This window comes from Ostrea edulis, chromosome 5 (genome assembly GCF_947568905.1).
Source record: "Ostrea edulis chromosome 5, xbOstEdul1.1, whole genome shotgun sequence".
In the NCBI taxonomy this organism is placed as follows: Eukaryota; Metazoa; Mollusca; class Bivalvia; order Ostreida; family Ostreidae; genus Ostrea; species Ostrea edulis.
The window spans coordinates 1,416,564-1,440,357 of NC_079168.1; the positions used below are offsets into that span (position 1 = coordinate 1,416,564).

At 38.8% G+C, this 23,794-nt stretch overlaps 1 protein-coding gene and 1 long non-coding RNA gene across 2 annotated transcripts in view; one reads left to right on the plus strand and one right to left on the minus strand.

Moving 5' to 3' along the window:
- Window positions 1-23,794, minus strand: part of LOC130055193 (uncharacterized) — a 72,805-nt gene that overhangs the window by 45,618 nt on the left and 3,393 nt on the right. The window contains exons 2-8 of the long non-coding RNA XR_008803479.1: window positions 23,461-23,569; window positions 22,285-22,335; window positions 21,997-22,147; window positions 18,205-18,316; window positions 12,739-12,842; window positions 9,065-9,183; window positions 7,907-8,412 (exon numbers count right to left, since the gene is read on the minus strand). This is a non-coding gene — a long non-coding RNA (uncharacterized LOC130055193). The remainder of the gene's footprint in view (window positions 1-7,906; window positions 8,413-9,064; window positions 9,184-12,738; window positions 12,843-18,204; window positions 18,317-21,996; window positions 22,148-22,284; window positions 22,336-23,460; window positions 23,570-23,794) is intronic.
- Window positions 6,400-9,034, plus strand: LOC125677912 (uncharacterized). Its single transcript, XM_056166980.1, has 2 exons — window positions 6,400-6,500; window positions 6,740-9,034. The coding sequence occupies exon 2, from the start codon at window positions 6,771-6,773 to the stop codon at window positions 8,439-8,441; it is 1,671 nt and encodes a 556-aa protein (XP_056022955.1). The 5' UTR covers window positions 6,400-6,500; window positions 6,740-6,770; the 3' UTR covers window positions 8,442-9,034.

Consider the following 23,794-nt stretch of genomic DNA (forward strand, 5'->3'; position numbering starts at 1 on the left):
ATTTGGATCCTTCGAATTGGGGCTTATCACTGCTTTCAGCAATTCTTGTATCCGTTAAAACTAAATTACAAGTCGCGCCAGATAAACTTTTGAACGTTTTTCGCTGTGAATGCAAGGCAAATTGTGACACTAGCCGTTGTACTTGTAAAAACATGGACTGTACTGCAATTACTCAAATGATCACTTATATAATTATCAGGCACGTAGCAATAATGGCTCTACACCTTTTATCATTACATGCAAAGTTGATAAATTTTTACGTACAGAGGTCGATTTTTAGACAGATTGGTTGCTCTCCCTCCTCTTTTTTTTTTTTTTTTTTAAATAGCATTGTGGTGAACTGTACACAGTGGAAGTGTAAACTTGAACTGAGAGAACAACCTTAGCCCCCACCCCCACCCCCCACCTCATCAAGGATTTTTATAACTTTGGATTAAAATTTACTTGTCAATTTTCAGGCAATATTGTGAAATTATCTTCACCCCCACCTTTTTTTTTACGATGCTGCGTGCCTGATTCGTTTTGCTTTTAATTCTATGTGTCCATTGTTTTTAAAACAGATTACTCCCGAAATTCTCGGTATTAATTGCACAATAATTTGGATAGAACTAAACATCAAATACGGCTATAACCCCCCCCCCCCCTCTCGTTCCCAAACTCTAGAACTTGACGAGGTGCACGTATTAAAGATTTCTTTATAAAATCGAAGAAACTGAACCTTGTTTCGTCATAGATGTAGTACAAACTGTTAAAACTCAGCTTAATAAAGAATTTGGTAACGTAAGCTTTACTATACACTGTTTGTTTTAAAATACTACATGTATTTATGTGAAACATAGGACCGGAATGGTAAGCACGCCTCCAACTTCCGATGTAAGGGGAGTAACTGCAAAAATGTAGGTCATCTTTAACAGACCATTTTTGAAGGGGCACTTGTTTTGTGTTAACAGTTTATTTTAATGTATAAATCTTCATGTGGTAACTCATATATGTCTAATGGACAGGAAAAGGTATTTTCTTCCAAAATCCAGTTTTTAACGATTTTTGTTGGGAAATGAAAATTTCAACCCAAAATTCGGCAAGGGAAAATAAATTTTGGTGCAGAAAAGTTTAGTTGTGCATTTTGACGTTTTATTCTTAAATTTATAAGATCAATGTCATCTCTTCTATAAAACAGTCATTTCCTATCATTTCCAGTTTTTCACTATTTTTGTTTTAGAAAAAGGTAGGTTTTCCTACCTAAAATGGCATTTTTCATTTATATTGCCAATAATCTTTATATCTTACTTGTTGAGCAGTTTTTAAAATAAATCCTAACTTCAATATTTTATTGGTAGACTCAAACGTATGACAAAATGTGGGTTTTCTTCTTAAAATTTCAATCTTTAACAATTATATTCAAAAAAGCAAGATTTTACCCAAAAATTACAGTCAAGGAAAGAATATATTCTGCTGTAAAAAAAAAAATTAATCGAACATTTCCAGGTTGAAATTTGAGATATGAAACTTATTTTTACTGTATGTTACATAAAATGGACATTTTCTTCAATTTCCAGTTTTTAGCGATTTTCATGAAAAAACACATCCTTTTACCCCAAAATTCCAATTTTCCCATGGAAATACAAAAGTCGATTTTTAATATGTTGTTTGTATGTGTTTTCTTGCATGAATAATCAAAATTTCATTTCTGTTGCAATTAGTTTGAGGTTTTGCTCATTTTTGAGCTAGATTGACTAGACTATAGTTCATAATCCGTTCATAGTCGATCTGAACGGATTGTGTCGCGCGCTGAAATTGGTTGGTTCATAGAGGAAAATGCGATTTGCAATATAAATATATATATATGCATGACTTGTGATGTCTGTATACATGTATGCGTCCTGTTTTATTTCAAATTTCTGTTTTTATGTCTATGCATGCAATTATATATCATTAGTGCTTTGTGGTTTTTTTAATGCTATATAGTCTTAGCTCATGTTTATTGTTTACCTGTTTTCCGACTTTAAATAAAAATTACTTACTTACTTAGACGTCACCACTGCAGGTGAAGGGCTGCAAAATGTAGGCCTATGTTCGGCGTTTATGGCCTTTGAGCAGGAAGGGGGGGGGGGTCTTTATCGTGCCACACCTGGTGTGACACGGGACCTTGGGTTTTGCGGTCTCATCCGAAGGATCGTCCCACTTCGTCGTCTCTTACGACAGGCAAGGGGGTACTAGACCTATTCTAAACTCGGACCCCCACGAGATCAAAGCTCCTAGAAGCTGTGTGTAAAGGCAAATAACACACACCTTGGGGCACGGATAATCTCCGTGGTTTGTCCACTGTGGGAAGTATAAAACTCGTGTCGTGTTTTGTAGGTCAACAACATGAGAGTGTATGGGAGAGCATGTTTGCAATGAGAGCAGTCTCTCTCCCATTTACATTTTCTGATGCGAGGAAGCCTAATGCGCTTTTTATACACCCTCAGATGTACTGCGTACCAGTAAAGTGTTCTGCCTGCACGCACTAATTTAAAGTAGCTAGTTGAGTCTATCGATCAGAGAGAGGGAGAGAGGGAGAGAGAGAGAGAGAACGGGGTTTGATAAATTTACAGAAAGACACACATGCATAAAAAGGTACAATCCCCGCTCGGTATGTAACAATTGGCTACAATGTGCTGCACAAATGGCGACGCTATGCAACAAAAATAAGAAGGAAATAGAGTTACATAGCGTCGCCGTTCCTTGTCACACATCGTGTCGTATCAAACAGATCTGTCTAGGAGCAGGCAAATAGAATCAGGGGGCGGGGTTATCCCACACATTTATGACTACGATCGTTTCCTGGGTTTTTTTTTTCTTGAATGAAGATATATCATTAGGTAACTCCCCTCTCCTATTTCTGAAGGACATCCCACCATTTATTTTAATTTAAAAAAAATCTATATAGATTTAAAATAAAAATGACTTGTAACTACCCCGGATCCTGACTTTTATCTACCCCGGATCCTGACTTTTAACTACCCCGGGTCCTGACTTGTAACTACCCCGGGTCCTGACTTGTAACTACCCCGGATCCTGACTTTTAACTACCCCGGGTCCTGATTTTTTAACTACTGCGGATCCTGACTTTTAACTACTCCGTCCTGATTTTTAACTACCCCGGGTCCTGACTTTTAAGTACCGCGGGTCCTGACTTTTAAGTACCGCGGGTCCTGACTTTTATCTACCCCGGGTCCTGACTTTTAACTACCCCGGATCCTGACTTTTAAGTACCGCGGGTCCTGACTTTTATCTACCCCGGGTCCTGACTTTTAACTACCCCGGGTCCTGACTTGTAACTACCCCGGATCCTGACTTTTAACTACCCCGGGTCCTGACTTTTAACAACCCCGTCCTGACTTTTAACTACCCCGGGTCCTGACTTTTAACTACCCCGTCCTGATTTTTAACTACCCCGGGTCCTGACTTTTAACTACCGCGGGTCCTGACTTTTAACTACCCCGGATCCTGACTTGTAACTACCCTGGGTCCTGACTTTTAACTACCCCGTCCTGATTTTTAACTACCCCGGGTCCTGACTTTTAAGTACCGCGGATCCTGACTTTTAACTACCTATAGATACTTACACAACACTTTGATTAACCATAGCCTTTCTGTTGTTTTAACGGTGCATCTTTATAATTCTCACGTAAAAGATTTATTCCCTATGTTGGCCCAGCCTATTTCATGGAGTAGGAGGGGGGGGGGGAGGGGGGCAATCTGGAGAAACAAATCTGCACTACCCAAGGATTAATCATGGTTTTCGTATACACTTGAAAAGAAAATTCTAAACAAGGAGATGTTTGTAGAACACATCTGTCCCCCATGGTGCAAAATTGAAAAGGGTGATACATGCATATTCTCAATTGATAGTAGTACCTTAAATTCAAAATACTGAGTAGACAATATCTTCCTAGATGTATGTCAAGAGTGGATTGACCATGTGACCTAAAACTCAATAGGGGTCATCTGCTCCTTATGTTGTACCGCTGTACCAAGTTTGGTGTCAATCAAGCAAATCATTCTTAAAATATAGGATATAATATATTACAATGTCCAGTTCAATCCCTGGCCTTTGACCTTGTGACCTCAAAATCAATAGGGGTAATCTTCTCCTGAAGATACACCAGTGTACTAAATCTGATGTCTGTCAATCAAAGGATTCTCAAGAAATTGAGCTGACAGTATATTCCTATGTCCAGTTTGACCCTTAACCTTTGACCGCATGGCTTCAAAATCAAATAGGGTCGTCTTCTCCTCAAGATGTACCAGGTTTAATGTCTGTCAAGCAAAGGGTTCTCAAGATATTGAGCGGACAGTATATTCCTAAACTATTTATGAAATAAAACGCAAACACGCAATATAGGATAAGCTCGCATGCGCGAGTACAACAGAAGTTTAATCCTACACGTGTAAATGTACATAGATATCAGGAGGTTCATTGTTCCACTCAACTCAATCTACAACAGAAAAAAGAGTAATAATACAAAAACATGTAACGTATTTCATGTCATTTCCTCACTAGAGGGCGCCTGATACAAAAACATGTAACGTATTTCATGTCATATCCTCACTAGAGGACGCGTGATGCAAGCTTCACTCACACTTCACACATACACAGGTAATTTACCTATTGTTTATCTGTACACAGGTAAGCTTTCTATTTACAGGGAATGGATGATATTAAGTGAAAGCTTGAGTGACGAGCCCTCTGGTACATGTAAGACAATTATTTCATTAAGCAATGTAATCTGATTCACTGATAAGAAAAATAGCTGGCGTGTGGATTCAAATTGTTGAATTTTAAAGCAAACTTTGTGTGCCATTAAAACGACAGGAACACTTCAATCCCGGATATATGGTTTCCGATCATTTTTTATGAACTTTATGTTTACATTTCCGAAATCAAAGTCGCATATCATTTCACCCCCACCCCCCAGTCCGTGAGGATCCTAGATAGAATATATCCCTAGTACCCCTTGCTTGTCGTAAGAGGTGATTAAATGAAGCGGTCATTCGGATATGACCGGAAAAACTGAGGCCCCGTATCACAGCAAAGATCCCTCCCTTTTCAAAGGCCAAAGCTCCGAGCATAGGCCCAAATTCCGCAGCCCTTTGTCGGCAATGGTAATATTTCTATACTATACGCCTGAAAATTTCTCGAGAGGGACGCCTACACAATACCCGCCCCCCCCAACCAACACTAGGTGAAAGGTGAAGACAACGAACAGTGATCAATCTCATAACTACTATACAAGCAATACAAAATTGAAAATAGAGAGATGTGCAAACACGGATCCCTGGATATACCAGAGATGGAATCGGGTACCTAGGAGGAGTAAGCATCCCCTGTTGACCGGTCACATCCGCCGTCAGCCTCATATCCCGGAGTTATCCGTAGTCAAAATTAGTGTGCCAAGAACGGCCTAACAATCGGTATAAAACAAGTCAGACAGCATTTAAACCCAATGTATTATAGCTCTACACATGCGAGAATCTCCTAAAGTCTGTAAAATTCTGATTAGCCTGTTCAGTTTATTGTCAGTATACACAAAAGTTTGTAAACTTCTTCTTGCCGTGTTAAATTCATTGTTAGTATACAGAAAAGTCTGCTTAATATATAGGTAGTGATTGTTCCTTAACTAAGCGCTCAATGGGACTTTGTTTATTTCTGTGAAAGTCACACGTCACTCACATACATGTAAGTTTGTTTGGAATTTTACACGAGATATAAATAGCGAGAAGAAATTTACAACGTCGCGCCAGTATAGTCTTTGGCACGATAAACAACCCTCAATGTAAACTAGTCTTTGGCACGATAAACAACCCTCAATGTAAACTAGTCTTTGGCACGGTAAACAACCCTCAATGCAAACTAGTCTTTGGCACGATAAACAACCCTCAATGCAAACTAGTCTTTGGCACGATAAACAACCCTCAATGCAAACTAGTCTTTGGCACGATAAACAACCCTCAATGCAAACTAGTCTTTGGCACGATAAACAACCCTCAATGCAAACTAGTCTTTGGCACGATAAACAACCCTCAATGCAAACTAGTCTTTGGCACGATAAACAACCCTCAATGCAAACTAGTCTTTGGCACCAAAAACCCCCTCAATGCTACGTCCGTAAGTACTTCACCTAAATCAGGAGTTGTCTCTATATAGAACGTTGTCCAAACTGAGACAGTAGTAGTGATTACTATATGACCCCCCCCCCTCCCCCCACACACAGAGATATTGATATTGCGAAGTATTTTTCTACACGGACTATAATGAAGGTATTTATACATACATTGAAACAATTCTATCTTCTGACGTCAATGTTGACATCGCTACCCAGTATGATCTAGGTCAAAACAAACTTTAAAACTCTATTTAAATAGATAGTGTATACAGGCTGACGCACCGCACAAATATTTAATCACAGGACTAGACGGAAGGTCGATATAACAGGGAGGCCATGTTGGATTTTCAGGTGAGACAAACTTAATATTTATATTTGTGTGATCAATAAGATAGATCTGCTCATTTTTAAAATAATTTCACATAACTCTGAAGAGGGTGGGGGTGGGGGTGGGGAGGTGGAGGTATTCAAAATGCATAGACGTCTCTGATATAAATGATGGCAGTTTATACAACATACTGTAATTCTAGCTGGTCAAGTGTTTCAATAAGTCAAACTCTTTAATTAAGATTCCCTAATTTAATTAACAGTGAACTCCTCATGTGACCCCGGACATCAGAAATGGACCCGTTCCGCAGAGCCCAGATTATCCTATTGTGTGACCTCTGTAAAACTGCCCACCTACAGAGTCACTGTGAACGTTGTGATATAAATCTATGCCAGACCTGTGTTGGGAAGCACCTCTCGGATTCGTCTATAAGACACAAAGTCGTGCTCTATAAATACAGAAAATCTCTTAACTACTCAACATGTCCTGACCACGCCGACGAACTCTGTAAAAATTACTGTGAGAAATGTGACCTTCCTGTCTGTTCTACCTGCGTCTCCTCAAGTAAACATGAAGGTCACGATATATCAGATATTCTGGAAAAACTCTGCTCTAAAACAGAAAGTTTACAGAAAGATCTGGACGAACTCGAGACCAGAATTTACCCGCGATATGAAGAAATGGCCTCCGATGTCCAAACTGAGAAAGTCGAGTTAGAAACAAATTACGGAGAACTAACAACAATTGCCGATCAACAAGGAGAAATCTTACACCGGGAGATCACCGCCATTGTCAACCAGCGGAAATCCGACATTCAGGAGATGAAAATCAAACACCTATCTACCCTGAATAAAAATACAGATGAAATCACACAGAAAATGGCGGAACTCAAACAGATCATGTCCGACTTGAAATCAATCCTAAAATCAAATGACGTCTCCTTAACCTCTACTTACAAATCTAGGACTTCCGAATTTAGAACATTACCGCCTAAAGTCCGAGTTACAGTACCCAGTTTGTCTGCTCAGAAAATAAACAAAGATCAGCTCAATGAAATGTTTGGTTCTCTGTCGCCATTATCCATTAACACAGAACATGGCGACACAATCAAGTCAGCAGAAGCTGTATCATCTCCTCCAGTCAAACCACTGCTTGATGAGCCGCGCGTCACCGCCACCATAGACACTGGGTATAAGAACACTTTCTTTGGCAGACTTAGTGTTAGCTGTCTGAGTGAAGATCAAGTCTGGACATGCGGGGATAACGAAACCATGAAGCTGCTCAACCTCCAGAGTAAACTACTGACATCAATACAAACCAAGTCAGGGAGACGACCAGGGGGCATAGCAGTGACACGGGACGGAGATCTTGTTTATACTGACCCTAGAGAAAGAACTATTAACTTATTAAAGAATAAACAGATACAGACCGTGATCACACAACAGGGGTGGTACCCTCTCTCTGTCTGCAGTACCGCCTCTGATGATCTCCTGGTTATCATGGACAGTGATGATGTCAAACAATCCAAAGTCGTGCGTTACTCCGGCTCCACAGAGAAACAAAGCATTCAGTTTGATGATCAGGGTCGTCCTCTCTATAAATCTGGTCCTAACATTAAATACCTCAGTGAGAACAAGAACCTGGATATCTGTGTGGCTGACAATAAAGCTAGAGCAGTAGTGGTGGTCAATCAGTCAGGAAAACTCCGATTTAGATACACTGGTCATCCCTCTAATACCAAGCAATCATTTGATCCATACGGCATCACTACAGACAGCCAGAGTCACATCCTGACAGCAGACTATAACAATGACCGTATCCACATCCTAGATCAGGACGGACAGTTCTTCCGTTACATTCACTGTGATTTACGCCGTCCATGGGGTTTATGTGTGGACATCAGAGACAACCTCTTTGTGGCTGAGTTACACACTGCTAAAGTGAAGAAAATCCAATATCTATAAACACAGTGTTAATTACACAGCCCTACAGTGTTAATTACACATCTAAAAACCCTGTTCATTACACACCTAAACACAGTGTTAATTGCATCTTTGTGTTGATTACAGCTGCTTGTTGATTACAGCCCTGTGTTAATTACAGCCCCATGTTAATTACAGCCCCGTGTTAATTACAGCCCTGTGTTAATTACAGCCCTGTGTCTGTGATGTGTAATTAACATGTACTTGTGTTTGTGAGTTTAACTGATAGAACATTAGTCTCTCACTGCTGTTTAGTAATTATATCTTACAATATCTGTATTATTATATCTAATCTTAGTATACTAATTAATAATTAGATTGTGTTACTAGTTAATTATCTATATACAATTAGACACATGTTAATCATGAAATGTAAATAAAGGTCAATCAGTTCTTGTGATGTACTAAGTCACTTTGTCAGTATTTTGTGTGTAGCCTTGAATTATAGTACATCTATACATGTACACATATACTTGTTTGTGTGTGATAAACTACTAATTATTCTGTTTGTTAATTATGTATTTCAATATGTGTTTGATTTTACAATGTATATATTAGATAAACATGATACAGAGTTCAGTCTTACATTATTACTGAGTACTTACTTAGATTTGTAGTACTGTAACAGAGAGTGACCCCAAACGTCCAGTCTTCATCACAGATCTTCAGATTCAAGGTCACAGTCTTCTGTTGACCATCAATAACATCACGACACTCCACAGTCCTACAAAACACAAAGTGTAATTATATCTAACTGTATTGTCAACAATTGTCTGTATTTCAGAACTTAATTATCTTACAAAATGTCCAGTCTATTACAGTGTGGTATATTTACATGTTTATATATATGTAAATGTAACAGGAAGGAAAAACTCGTGGTTCAACTGGAAATCAAATCCGAGACCCCTGTATTACTAATGAGGTGTTCTAACTATTGATCTACAGTGACCGGTCTATCAGAGACCTGTGTATTACTAATCAGGTGTTCTAACTTTTGAGCTACAGTGACCGGTCTAACAGAGACCCCTGTATTACTAATCAGGTGTTCTAACTATTGAGCTACAGTGACCGGTCTATCAGAGACCCCTGTATTACTAATCAGGTGTTCTAACTATTGAGCTACAGTGACCGGTCTAACAGAGACCCCTGTATTACTAATCAGGTGCTCTAACTATTGAGCTACAGTGACCGGTCTAACAGAGACCCCTGTATTACTAATCAGGTGTTCTAACTATTGAGCTACAGTGACCGGTGTATCAGAGACCCCTGTATTACTAATCAGGTGTTCTAACTATTGAGCTACAGTGACCGGTGTATCAGAGACCCCTGTATTACTAATCAGGTGCTTTAACTATTGAGCTACCGTGTCCGGTCTACCTGAGATTCATGTATTACTAGTATGGTGCTCTAACTATTGAGCTACAGTGACCGGTCTGTCCGAGACGCCTGTATTACTAGTCAGGTGTTCTAACTATTGAGCTACAGTGACCGGTCTATCAGAGACCCCTGTATTACTAATCAGGTGTTTTAACTATTGAGCTACAGTGGCCGGTCTATCAGAGACCCGTGTATTACTAGTCAGACTTTCTAACCACGGAGCTATCCAGATCGATATCCATGGTTCATCTTAACATCAGCTTATGGATAGGTCAATAGTTAGAGCACATGATTTGTAATACAGGGGTCTCTGAAAAACTGGTCACCTAACTAGTAATACAGGGGTCTCTGAAAAACTGGGCACCTAACTAGTAATACAGGGGTCTCAGATAGACCGGTCACGGTAGCTCAATGGTTAGAGCACCTGACTAGTAATACAGGGGTCTCAGATAGACGGTCATGGTAGCTCAATGGTTAAAGCAACTGACTAGTAATATAGGGGTCTTGGATAGACTGGCCATGGTAGATCAATGGTAAGAGCACCTGACTAGTACAACAGGGGTCTCTGATAGACCTCTCACGGTAGTTCAATTGTTAGATCACTTGACTAGTAATAGAGGGGTCTCTGATAGACCGGTCATGGTAGCTCAATGGTTAGAGCACCTGACTAGTAATACAACGGTCTCTAATAGACCGGTCTCGGTAGCTCAGTGGTTAGAGCCCCTGACTAGAAATACAGGGGTCTCTGATAGACCGGACACGGTAGCTCAATGTTTAGAGCACCTGACTAGTAATACAAGGGTCTCCCATAGACCGGTCACGGTAGCTCAATGGTTAAAGCAACTGACTAGTAATACAGGGGTCTCTGATAGACCAGTCATGGTAGCTCAATTGTTAGAGCACCTGACTAGTACAACAGGGGTCTCTGATAGACCGGTCATGGTAGCTCAATGGTTAGAGCACCTGACTTGTACAACATGGGTCTCTGATAGACCGGTCATGGTAGCTCAATTGTTATATCACCTGACTAGTAGTACAGGGATCTCTGATAGACCGGTCATGGTAGCTCAATGGTTAGAGCACCTTAATAGTAATACAAGGGTGTACGATAGACTAATCATGGTAGCTCAATGATTAGAGCACCTGACTAGTACAACAGGGGTCTCCGATAGACCGGTAATGGTAGCTCAATGCTGAAAGCAACTGACTAGTAATACAGGGGTCTCTGATAGACCAGTCATGGTAGTTCAATGGTTAGAGCACCTGACTAGTAATACTGGGATCTCAGATAGACCGGTCATGGTAGCTCAATAGCTTTTTTTTTTGGTAGCTCAATAGTTAAAACACCTGACTCACACAGGGGTCTAGGATAAACCGGTCACAGTAGCTCAATGACTGGAGCATGTGACTAGTAATACAGGGGTTTCTGATAAACCAGTCATGGTAGCTCAATGGTTAAAGCAACAGACTAGTAATGCAGGGGTCTCTGATACACTGGTCATGGTAGCTCAATGGTTAGAGCCCCTGACTAGTACAACAGGAGTCCCTGATAGACCGGTCATGGTAGCTCAATGGATAGAGCACCTGACTAGTAATACAAGGGTCTCCGATAGATCGGTCACGGTAGCTCAATGGTTAAAGCAACTGACTAGTACAACAGGGGTCTCTGATAGACCGGTCATGTGGTAGCTTTATGGTTAGAACACCTGACTAGTAATACAAGGGTCTCCGAAAGATCGGTCACGGTAGCTCAATGGTTAAAGCAACTGACTAGTAATACAGGGGTCTCTAATACACCGGTCAAGGTAGCTCAATGACTGGAGCACGTGACTAGTAATACAGGGGTTTTGGATAGACCCGTCATGGTTGTTCAATGGTTAGAGCACCTGACTAATGAAAGAAAGTAAAAGTGATCAAGTTCACATACCCCACGCTCCAACATTGCTTAACAATGTCTCACATAATGAATGGTAATGTTATGCATTGCTGCAAGAACAGCACAGACGGGCTCAAAATTCAAAAGGGGTATAACTCCAAGAAAAATAATTGAATCAGAATTTTCTGGGAATATGCACATCTACACAGTGTGTCCTTATTAACTACAAATTTTCGTCAAATTCTGTTATGCGATCTCTGAGGAATTGTACTGACAACAACAGGACAGAAGGACTCAAAATTCTAAGTTCAAAAGGGACAATCAGACACTGCACGAAAAGTTGCGTTTAATATAAAATTAAACACCAATTATACCCCAATTAAATGTCAAATTTAAACGTAAAATGCACATTTAATAGAAAATTAAATGTCAAATTTACTTTGCGTTTCAGTGGCGTATAATTTTCCGTAAACGCCGAAATTTAATGACGTTTAATGTCGATTAATGAAATATAATAGGAGTTCCGCTGACAAGAAAGGTTCAACAGCACTTAAGAAGATGTCATTTAAGTGTTTTACACACCAATACTATATAACATGTTTGGCATCGCCCTGAGGTCAGAACCCCTACCCCGGGGATCATGAAATTTACAATTTTGATAGAGGCTTTCCTGCTCTACATCCCTATGCATTTAGTTTTTCTAACACATGTATAGTCGTAAAGAAGATTTATTGAAAATTGGTCAAATTTGGGCAGTTTTTGCCCCGCCCCTAAAGCCACAGGAGTCCAGGAATTCTGAAATTTACAATTTATTTCCCCGTTGTCTTGAAGATGTTAACACACCTAACACGACAGGCAACACATGACAACGGATGCAGACCAATTGCAATAGGTCATCTGAGTTTCATTAAAAATATCAATGCTATATTACATATGCCCTGGCCATTACATGGAACATTTCACATGTAAATCCATTAACACATCTGACATTTCATGGAACATTTACATGTAATTCCATTAACAAACCTGGCATTTTGAACACCAGTAGAGCTATCCAGGTCCTGCAATATGTCAGAGTCTCGGGAAAATTATCCTCATCAATCAACAGCATGTCTCCAGTAACCGTTACCCTACAATATTTATTTTCACATCAAATATTGGTTAACCACAAACTGATCCTTTACACCATTATATCATGCTTTTAGATCACAAATTAATACTCAAAAGATCGATACAATGATACTGAATGTATCAAAATGAGACCAAACCAGTGCACATCTATGAATACCGAGTCCTACAAGTTCTATGAAATCTCTATCTTAAATAGTTCAGGAGATAACAAGAGGTACTGTGATCAATGCTCACTAAGAATATCCCCTGCTTACCCCAATCTCCCAAAAGGGTGTTCCATGCGATGAAAAAAGCCGTTAAAGAATTTAAATGGAAACCATATTGCTACTTCGATATCCAGTGCGCGTGACCTTTGACCTTTTGACCCAAAAATTGATAGGGAACATCATTCCATGGGTAGTCCATATGTATGACATGGTGACTGTAGGTGGAAAGGATAACGCTTTTAAGCCCGGAAACCATATTGCTACTTCGATGTCCAGTGCACTTGACCTTTGACCTTTTGACCCCAAAATCATTAGGGAACATCTTCATCCCATGGGTAGTCCATATATATGATATGGTGACGGTCGGTGGAAAGGATAATGCTTTAGAGCCCAGAAACCATTGCGTCTACAGACGGACGGACGGACGGACAGACAGACGGACAACCCGATTCCAGTATACCCCCCACCCCCACAACTTGTTGCGGGGGGGTATAATGAAGAGGTCAGATTCTTATTAAAAGTAGATTTAGGTCATAAGTTCAAACACTAAATCAAAGTCTTGCCATAAAAATCTATACACAAAATATAAAAGCTTTTTCCTTAAATAGTTTAGAAGATATTAACTAGGCCATTTTTTTGGAAAGTAGGTGGAGGTCAAAAGATCAAATGTGATTGTACCACAAGGTCATCTTGTCAACAAGAACCTATAAACAAAATATGAAAGCCCTACCTTGAATACTATTGAAAATATTTGGTAGGTTACATTTTCTTGAAATAAGGTCAAATTTCAAGGTCACAAAGTCAAAGGTTATAGTATGAAAAAATAGGTTTTGTCATAAAAATTTAAATACAAAATATGTTGAGGAGATATTGAATAGGTCAGAATGATCAAACTCCCAGGTTAAGGTCAAACTTCACAAAATAAAGTTTTTCCATAAAGAATCTATATACAAACAAGAGGCCCTTGGGCCACATCGCTCACCTGAGTCACATTGGTTCACATCAGAAGACTTTCCATATATATTTGCATGTAAACCTATTGTCCCTATTATGGCGCCAACCTACCCCTGAAGGCCATGGTTTTTGCAAACTTGAATCTACACTATGTCAGAAAGCTTTCATGTAAATTTGAACTTCTTTGGCCCACTAGTTCTTGAGAAGAAGATTTTTAAAGATTTTTCCTATATATTTGTATGTAAAAATTTGATCCCCCCTTGTGGCCCCATCCTACCCCCATGGGCCATGATTTGAACAAACTTCAATCTGCACTATGTCAGAAATCTTTCATGTAAATATCAGCTTTTCTGGCTCAGTGGTTCTTGAGAAGAAGATATTTAAAGATTTTCCGTATATATTTGTATGTAAAACTTTGATCCCCTATTGTGGCCCCATCCTACGCCAGGGGGGGGAGGGGGGGGGGCATGATTTGAACAAACTTAACTTTACACTATGTTAGGAAGCTTTCATGTAAATATCAGCTTTTCTAGCTCAGTGGTTCTTGGGCAGACGATTTTTAAAGATTGTCCCTATATATTTGTATGTAAAACTTTGATTCCCTATTGTGGCAACATCCAACCCCCAGGGGCAATGATTTTAACAAACTTGAATCTGCACTATATCAGGAAGATTTCATGTAAATATCAGCTTTTCTGGCTCAGTGGTTCTTGAGAAGATTTTTAAAGATTGTCCCTATATATTGTTTTTCCTATATATTTGTATAAAAAACTTTGATCCCCCCTCGTGGCCCCATCCAACCCCTGGGGGCCATGATTTTAACAATTTAGAATCTGCACTATATCAGAAAGCTTTCATATAAATCTCAGCTTTTCTGGTTCAGTGGTTCTTGAGAAGAAGATTTTTAAAGACTGTTCCTATATATTTGTATGTAAAATTTGATCCCCTATTGTGGCCCCATCCAACCCCCTGGGGGCCATGATTTTAACAATTTAGAATTTGCACTACCTAATAAAGCTTGTCTATAAATTTCATCTTTTCTGGCCCAGTGGTTCTTAAGAAGAATTTTTTTAAAAGATGCCACCAAAATTTCACATATTCTTAATTATCTCCCCTTCAAAAAAGACACAGCCCTTTATTTGAACAAATCTGAATCCTCTTTACCCAAGGATGCTTTGTGACAAGTTTGGTTGAATTTGGCCCAGTGGTTCTGGAGAAGAAGTCGAAAATGTGAAAAGTTTACAGACGGATGGACGGACGGACGACGGACAAAATGTGATCAGAAAAGCTCACTTGAAGCTTCGGTTCAGGTGAGCTAGAAATAAAAGCCCCACCTAAAATGGATCCAAATATATTTGATAGATTATGTTTTAAAAGTAGACCAAAATCTGAGTTGAAGGTCACAAGGTCAAAGGTCATGATATAAAATGAACTGTCTTGCCATAGGAAATATATATACATACAAAATATAAAAGCTGTCATGTAAATTTGAACTTGTCTGGCCCAGTGGTTCTTGACAAGAAGATTTTTAAAGATTTTCCCTATATATTTGCATGTAAACTTTGATCCCCTTTTGTATTCTTAACCTATCCCCGGCCCCTGGGGGCCATGATTTTCACAAAACTTGAATTTGCACTATGGCAGAGAGCTTACGTGTACATTTCAGCTCTTCCAGCTTAGTGATTCTTGAGGAGAAGGTTTTTAAATGACACCACCCTATTTTTGCATTTTGGTCATTATCTCTCCTTTGAAGGGGGCACAGCCCTTCATTTGAACAAATGTAAATCCCATTCATCCAAGGATGATTTTTACCAAGTTTGATTGAAATTGGCCCTCTAGTTCTGGAAAAGATTTTAAAATTTGTCAGTGTAATTTCACTATTTCACTATTATCTTCCCTTGGAGGAGGATGTTGCCCCTCATTAGACCAAACTTGAATCCCCATCACTCAAATATTATATGTTTGAAATTGCCCAAGTTGTTCTGAAGAAGAAGATGAAAATTTGAAAAGTTTACAACGACGCAAATGACAGACAACAGAAAGTTTTAATCAGAAAAGCTAACTTGAGCCTTCAATTTGCCTGTTACTAGTGATGGGCAATCGGGGGGAAAAAAATCGATAATCGGATTAATCAGATGCACCTTTTCGGTTGATTAATCGAAAAATAATCGAATTTTATTCATTTCCAATTTATGGCAGAAATATATTAAATTTACTTTATTCTTTTACCCCAAATATTAAGTTAATTAGAATGAAATCATAACATTGATCGATTGTATCTTGTTTAACGTCTCTTTCGAGAATTTTTCACTATGGTCTGAGACGTCTAAAATCATTTGAAATTTGAAGTTAATAATCCCATACTTTCGATTTTGTTTTCCCGGAATAGGGATAGATCTCTCGACTGTTGTTGTTGTTCCTATGGGTTAGAATAGAGCCTCATTACCCCTTGCTTGTTATAAGAGGCAAAATCCGAGGCCCCGGGTCGTGTCACAGCAGGTGTGGCACGATAAAGATCCCTCCCTGCTCAAAGACTGTAAGCGTTGAGCATAGGCCTAACTTTTGAAGCCCTTCACCGGCAATGGTGATGTCTCCGTATAAGTGAAAGATTCTAAAGAGGGACGTTAAAACTATATTCAATCTTATCGGATGATTCAGCTTCGTCAGCCATTTTTAATTTTAGTGAAGTCGCGGCAGGAATATTCGTATTATAAAAAAAATTCCGACGTCGGCGATTTTCAATTTTGAAAATGACAATCGATTATTCACATCGTTTCAGTTTTAACGACCGACAATCGAAAGTCGGCGACAATTGGTACATCACTACCTGTTACTTAGGGGCGAGATCAAAAGATCGATGTCGGATAAAAACAAAAAAAATTCAATTAGTTAGGGGGAGGGGGGATAAAATATCCCGTAAGTTCCTGTCATCCAACATTGATTACACTTTAGTGGAAAGAGAAAAATGACAATTAAGCTATTGTTAAAAAACACATAATATTACATTTTAATAAACATTTAATAGTTTTAATGTGCACTTTCAATTGTGAATAAACAGTAGAAAATTACAGTGTTATTTATAATTGTATGTTTATGCTTGTTAATCAATTAGTTTCCAACATTCTAAGGAGGGGGGGGGTCTTAGTGAAAACTATTTGAATTTAGTTCTTTGTGAAACATTGAACATTTGATCTCGCCCCTTACTTGCGTGATATGTGATCAAAGGCTATTCAACAAGAGGCTCATGGGCCTCATCGCTCACACGAGTCACCTTGGCCCATGATTTTTACAAACTTTACTCTGCATTATGTCAGGAAACTTTCATGTAAATTTGTACTTTCCTGGCACAGGGGTTCATGAGAAGAAGATTTTCAAAAACTGTACCTATATATTCGCATGTAAAACTTTGATCCCCTATTGTGGCCCTACCCTACTCATGTGGGTTTTGGTTTGAACAAAATGAAATTTGCACTATGTTAGGAAGCTTTCATGTTTATTTCAACTCTTCTAGCCCAGTGATTCTTGAGAAGAACTTTTTAAACAACCCCACCCTATTTTAGCATTTTAGTGATCATTTCCTTTGAAGGGGGCATGACCCTTCATTTGAACAAACTTAAATGATCTTCACCCAAGGATGCTTTTTCCCCAAGTTTGGTTTGAAATTGGCCAGTGGTTCTGGAGAGGAAGTCAAAAATGTAAAAAGTTTACCGACGAATAGACAGATGACAGACAACTGGCGATCAGAATCAGGTGAGCTAAAACAGTTGAAATAAGCAATTTTTCCTTCTGTAAAGTACATGTTCTGAGTGTCCTTGACTTTTCAAAAATGACCTTGAACCAAACGTCCCGTCCCAAGAACTATTGCTGATCAATTTCTGATGAATGGTTTAGGAGACAGGAATCAAAAACTGTTGAAATAAGGAACTTTTATTATCTGAGTGACCTTGGCCTTTCCACAATGACCTTGAGAGACTTTGGTCCACAAGTCCTTACCTGAGCATTTGTGATCAATTTCTGATGAAAAGTTTAGGAGATATGAGGTGGAACAGACATGACAGAGAATATATTAATGCTCCTCAAATTTTTTTTGGGATCATAAAAGTTTACATAAGAAAGGACGGATGGACTACAGATAAGGGGAGATAAAAAAAGCTCACATGAGCTTAGATTTCAAGTGAACTAAAAAGGATAACAAAATTACCAGCTCCATACAAAAGGCTATCTCCAAAAATGGATCAGATCTGATGGTAAGAGAACTGCTTTCTGCTTCTGCTCCATCAGCAGGGTGTCAACATCTTTTAAGGTCCAGAATGCTGAAAAACCAAAGTAGCATTGAGTGCTGGAATCACCAGAAATCAGACAGGCAAGTAAAATTGTCTGCAGGTTGAAAATGCTCAGTAAATTTTTTGAAGAGAATTTTGTCAAGCGACTTTGTTCTCTGTTTCATGATAGAATATGAATAAGGCCAACGATAAAAATTGTTGAGTTTCCGCTAATGTTCCAGAAAAAGATAGGGTAGGAAGGTAGGAAATAAATTATTTTTTTTGTTTTAATTTTATTTTTTCAAAGTATGCAAAAACATTGTAAACTCTAACAAGTGTAGTATAGGAAGGAGGAGAAAATCTTTGGCTGGACCGGGAATCGAACCTGGGACCCCTGCATTACTAGGCAGGTGCTCTAACCATTGAACTATCCAGACCGATATTCAGTCCGTAGAGCCCCAATTACTACATTCCTCCCTCCTTAAGATCAATTATAATTTTATAATTGTCTTTCAATATCAACCCAGGTTCTTTTTGCCCCTGACAGGCCAACCTGCACCATTAGGGGTGGTCAACGGCACCAAATGTAGTATGGGAAGGAGAAAATCTTTGGCTGAACCCCTGCATTTCTATAACCACTGAGCTATCCAGGCCAATATCCACGGTCCGTATAGCCCTAATTACTGCACAAGTTAAATGTTCTATTATACTTTCAAAATAAAATTTTGCTTAAATTGCATTGCAAGGTGAAGATAACGAACAGTGATCAATCTCATAACTCCTACAAGCAATACAAAATAGATAGTTGGGCAAACACGGACCCCTGGACACACCAGAGGTGGATCAGGTGCCTAGGAGGAGTAAGCATCCCCTGTTGACCGGTCACACCCGCCGTGAGCCCCATATCCTTTCAATCATAACATTTCACCTGTTATTGGCTGAGGATTATTTCCAGATGTTTTATAAGAAACTATATTTTTCAATGAAACATATCTAGCATAAAACAACAAAAGTTAACTCCTCTATGCCACTATGCTCTACAAGTACCAGATATATTGTTTCTACATTTAGATTGGTTGTCATAGGAATACTTCTATTGGATATGTTTGACAGGAAAATAATGTGATGGTTTTGAAAAAATATATTAAATCATCACCAAAATATCAACATCATTAACATATTTTAAGTTTATTAATACATTTCTGAATGTATTTTCACAATCTAAATGGAACAAGGGTAGGAAGACAGTCTGGGCAGATCCCACTTATCCTAATGGGATCCAACTCTCTTCCAGCTAAAACTTTTTACCGGACATAAATTTTTATTTTAAAAACAATCTGCACATCTTTTTTTCCTCTCGGCTCTCACCGGCCATCAACAACTCGGATGAGCTCACTGCTTTATTTGCGACCTTTTTCATAGTGTTTTCAGTTAGAACTGCAGCAGAAACCAAGGATGTGCATACAAATTTGACAGACTGGACATTCATGTCTGTCACTCTGCATCATGACCTCCATATAAAACTAGGGTCCCCGTCTAATGCCCGTTGAAATGATAGCATAAAACAGTGCATGGCTATAAATAGCCACCGTCTAAAAACAACATAGGAGTTGGCAATTTTAACAAAAGAAAGTCTTCTATGAAAACATGACACTTGGCAGAGTCTCTCGACCGTCTGTTAACTTCAATTGTTAAATCATCGTTGCGTGAGCACGCATGGAGGTACTAGCCACTGGGTCAACCATCATCCATGATGTTAGTTAGAAACATCATCCATGATGTTAGTTAGAAACATCATCAATGTTGTTTAAACGCTTGACACAAAACCATGCAATTTTGTATATCATTAAAGCGTTTGAATGACTTCATCTCAATGTCCAACAAAACCGAAAACCAAGAACCGGGAATATATTTTTTCCGGGAAAATGACGATTTTTGTTTTAAATATCAAAAAAAAAAATCTAGGGTCGGGGCTATAATTTAGGGTCGGTCGGGTTAGCGGAAACACAACACATTTTATCAGTGGCCTAAGAACTCTGCAACGCAGGGCATATGCTTCCTTAATGAATTTATACTAGCTTTTCTATGAAGTCCAGTAGTGACCTTGACTTTCAGGACCCCAAAATCAACGCATACAAATAATTTCAGATAAATTGTTAAAAACATACATTATAACCTTAGAGTTTAATCCCAAAGAGGCCCTTAAGCCACATCACTCACCCGAGTTACCTTGCTCTTGGTCAGCTGTTTTGATTTTCAAATTTTTTTGTATTTTAAATCATTATTCCTATGAAATATGTTGACTCTATTTTGTGGCCCCACCTAGCCCCTAAGTTCACGACATAAAGCAAACTTAAATTCACACAACACAGGAATGCCTCAATACCATATGACTATTCTGTAAAACATTCAGGTCATTATACATGTATGTATACAAAATATGAATGTTCTACCTAAACCGGTCAGTAGATCAAACTCTAATGTCAAGGTGACAAGGTGAAAAACTTTATGGCCATAAAAAAGAATGCAAATATGAGAGCCCCACTGCTCATTATTCAAAAGTTATGAGGAAGGTTAAAATTTCAGACAGACAGGACAAAAACAATTCCACCCCATCCTTAGTCAGGGTCATAAAAAAACCTTGTTTTCACACAACTTGGGGACATTTGCATTTGAATATGATTTAATGTGGTCCTGCTACTCTTGAACAGTCTTTGTTTTAATAAATTTTCTGCATATTACCATATAAAACTCTGATTTCATATTGTGCCCCCACCCTACCCCTGGGGTCCTTGTGTTCAACTTCAATTTGAATTAAATGCAGCTACTTGCATATCAATAGTGAACGCAGTGCTCTGGCTCATACTGCAAGCTCCAATGACTAAGGAGCACAGGATAATCCGAGCTAAATCTGAACCTTTAACTGATATCATCCCAGAAGTCCCTTGTCAAAAATGACGGAGATCTCGAAAAGTCACACTTTGGACTATATGAATTTCTTTGAAAGGATATGTTAAGATTCCTACAGAGACTTTAAGAATTGGGCGATATTCAGAGAGGAGTGGTTTTCTGAGGGGCCGATTTGGAGAAGTTTCACTATATAATTTCCCCTTTCAAGTTGACACGCTGCTTCATTTGAACAAACATGAATTCCCTTTTCCCAAGAATGTTTTGTGGCAAGATAAAAATCCCTCCCTGCTCAAAGGCCATAAGCGCCGAGCATAGACCTAAATTTTGCAGCCCTTCGCCGGAACTGATGATGTCTCCATGAGTGAAATTTTGTTGAGAGGGGTGTTCAACGAATCGATATACAATTGACAGACGGCGATAACGAACGGGCAGATCAATAGCAAAAGATCACCTGAGTGACTAAGGTGACCTAACAATGCATTCCTGGTGAGTCAGGTACATAGAATATACTGGTAATATAAAGAGAAGATAACGAACAGTGATCATGCAATTTTCATAAATTCCACAAAGTATACAAAATTAAGAGAATGACAATTTATACTTATAGGTATATATCATAATTGTAAGTAAACTGAGGCAATACATGTGGTTATGTCTTTAACTAGTAACCGTAGCCAAATTCAGAGAATTCAAACAGCATTATAACTCTAAACTTAGATGATTTGAAAGTGCATTATTGTAATTCATCTAGTCTAAGGGAGATAACTGTAATATCTGCTTTCATGCTCTCTACAGTCTGAACTTATGAGAAAATTTTATACTTCTCTTGAATCTTCTTTGGAAAATTCCCATGGATTACTACATCTCAGCAAGACCACAGTTATATTTATTAAAGCGTTCAGCCTCTACCAGCACTCCAGCAGGTAATGATGGGCTGAGAAAAAGTCATATATCCATCATCAACCACTGTCTCTACAAATATCCAGCAATAAGTTATGAATTAAACTTCAGAATGTAAATGAGGCTGATATGAGTCACAAATATTGCCAGCTTAGGAAAAATGAGTCTCCACGTGCCACCCTTGTTTAGAGCAATATGTAACCACTGACCTGGACAGTGCTGCTGTTCAAGTGGCAGATTCCATCTACCAGGGCGGGCTTCTGAAGAAAAAAAACCCATTGACACCTGTCACTAGTCCAAGAGGATAATCAAAGGCCTGAAGGGCCTGAGAGTTGACTCTCTCTTCATCTGCTCGTCAATGTTTTGGAGAATTACAAAGTTTCTGTTTCTGCAACTTAAGAATTTTAATTTGTAAAGTCTTGAGTATATATTTTAACATAATGTATATACTTAAAGATAATTTACACTCTAGGCCTAGAGAGGAATTTTGAGAGTCATAACTCAAACAAAACATTGACTTGTTATGACATTGTTTCCCTGAACAATTCTTGAGAAAAAAATATTTTCCTATATACTGTTTCCAAACACAACATCAGAAAATGTATTCATTGCACTCTCTTTGATCCCCTTTACAAGAGGCCCAAGGGCCACATCGCTCACCTGTGCTCACATTTAAAGATTTTCCCTATATATTTGTATGCAAAACTTTGATCCCCCTTGTGACCCCATCCTACCCCTGCGGCTATGATTTGAACAAACTGAAATCTGAAATATGTCAGAAAGCTTTCAGGTAAATATCAGCTTTTTTGGCTCAGTGGTCCCAGAGAAGATTTTTAAAGATTTTTCTATATATTGGCATTTAAAAATTTGACCCCCTATTGTAGCCCCATCCAACCACCGGGGGCCATGATTTGAACAAACTTGAATCTACATTATGTCAGGAAGCTTTCATGTCAATCTCAGCTTTTCTGGACCGGTGGTTCTTGAGAAGAAATTTTTTAAATGACCCCACCCTATTTTTGCATTTTTGCGATTGTCTTCCCTTTGAAAGGGACATGGCCCTTCATTTGAACAAACTTGAAAGCCCTTTACTTAAGGATGCTTTGTGGCAAGTTTGGTTGAAATTGGCGTAGCGGTTCTTGAGAAGAAGTCGAAAACGTGAAAAGTTTACGACGACGACAGACAACGAACAAATTTTGATCAGAAAAGCTTACTTGAGCCTTTGGCTCAGGTGAGCTGAAAAGCATCAAGTCTAGGTCCCCATTTTTGCCAAAAAATACATGCAACATAAAACAAAACCTGTATATACATGTATAACAATAATATCTGTATTTTAATTACTTATAAAGAGTCAGACTTCTGAACCTGTTTGTAATTCTACTTACCATCAACTGTTCGAAGGCCGATTCTGAATACCCGTAATTTCAGTTGGATTGTAGGAATGCGGTAAATTGAGTACTGCTGCCTGCCGACTGACCAGACTTCAGTCACCACCTATAGGGGAAAAAAACTCACATGATTAATGAACATATTTGATATATATTTTCAATAGTATGTTCCTATTGCGATTAAAGAGCTTGAAATATTAGAATAATGAACTGCATTTCATCTACTACCTCTAGATATGCATATGCCCTACCATGGAACCAGATCCCGATGAATGTAAAAACATAACAATATAAACAAGAGGCCCAGGGCCACATCGCTCACCTGAGCCAC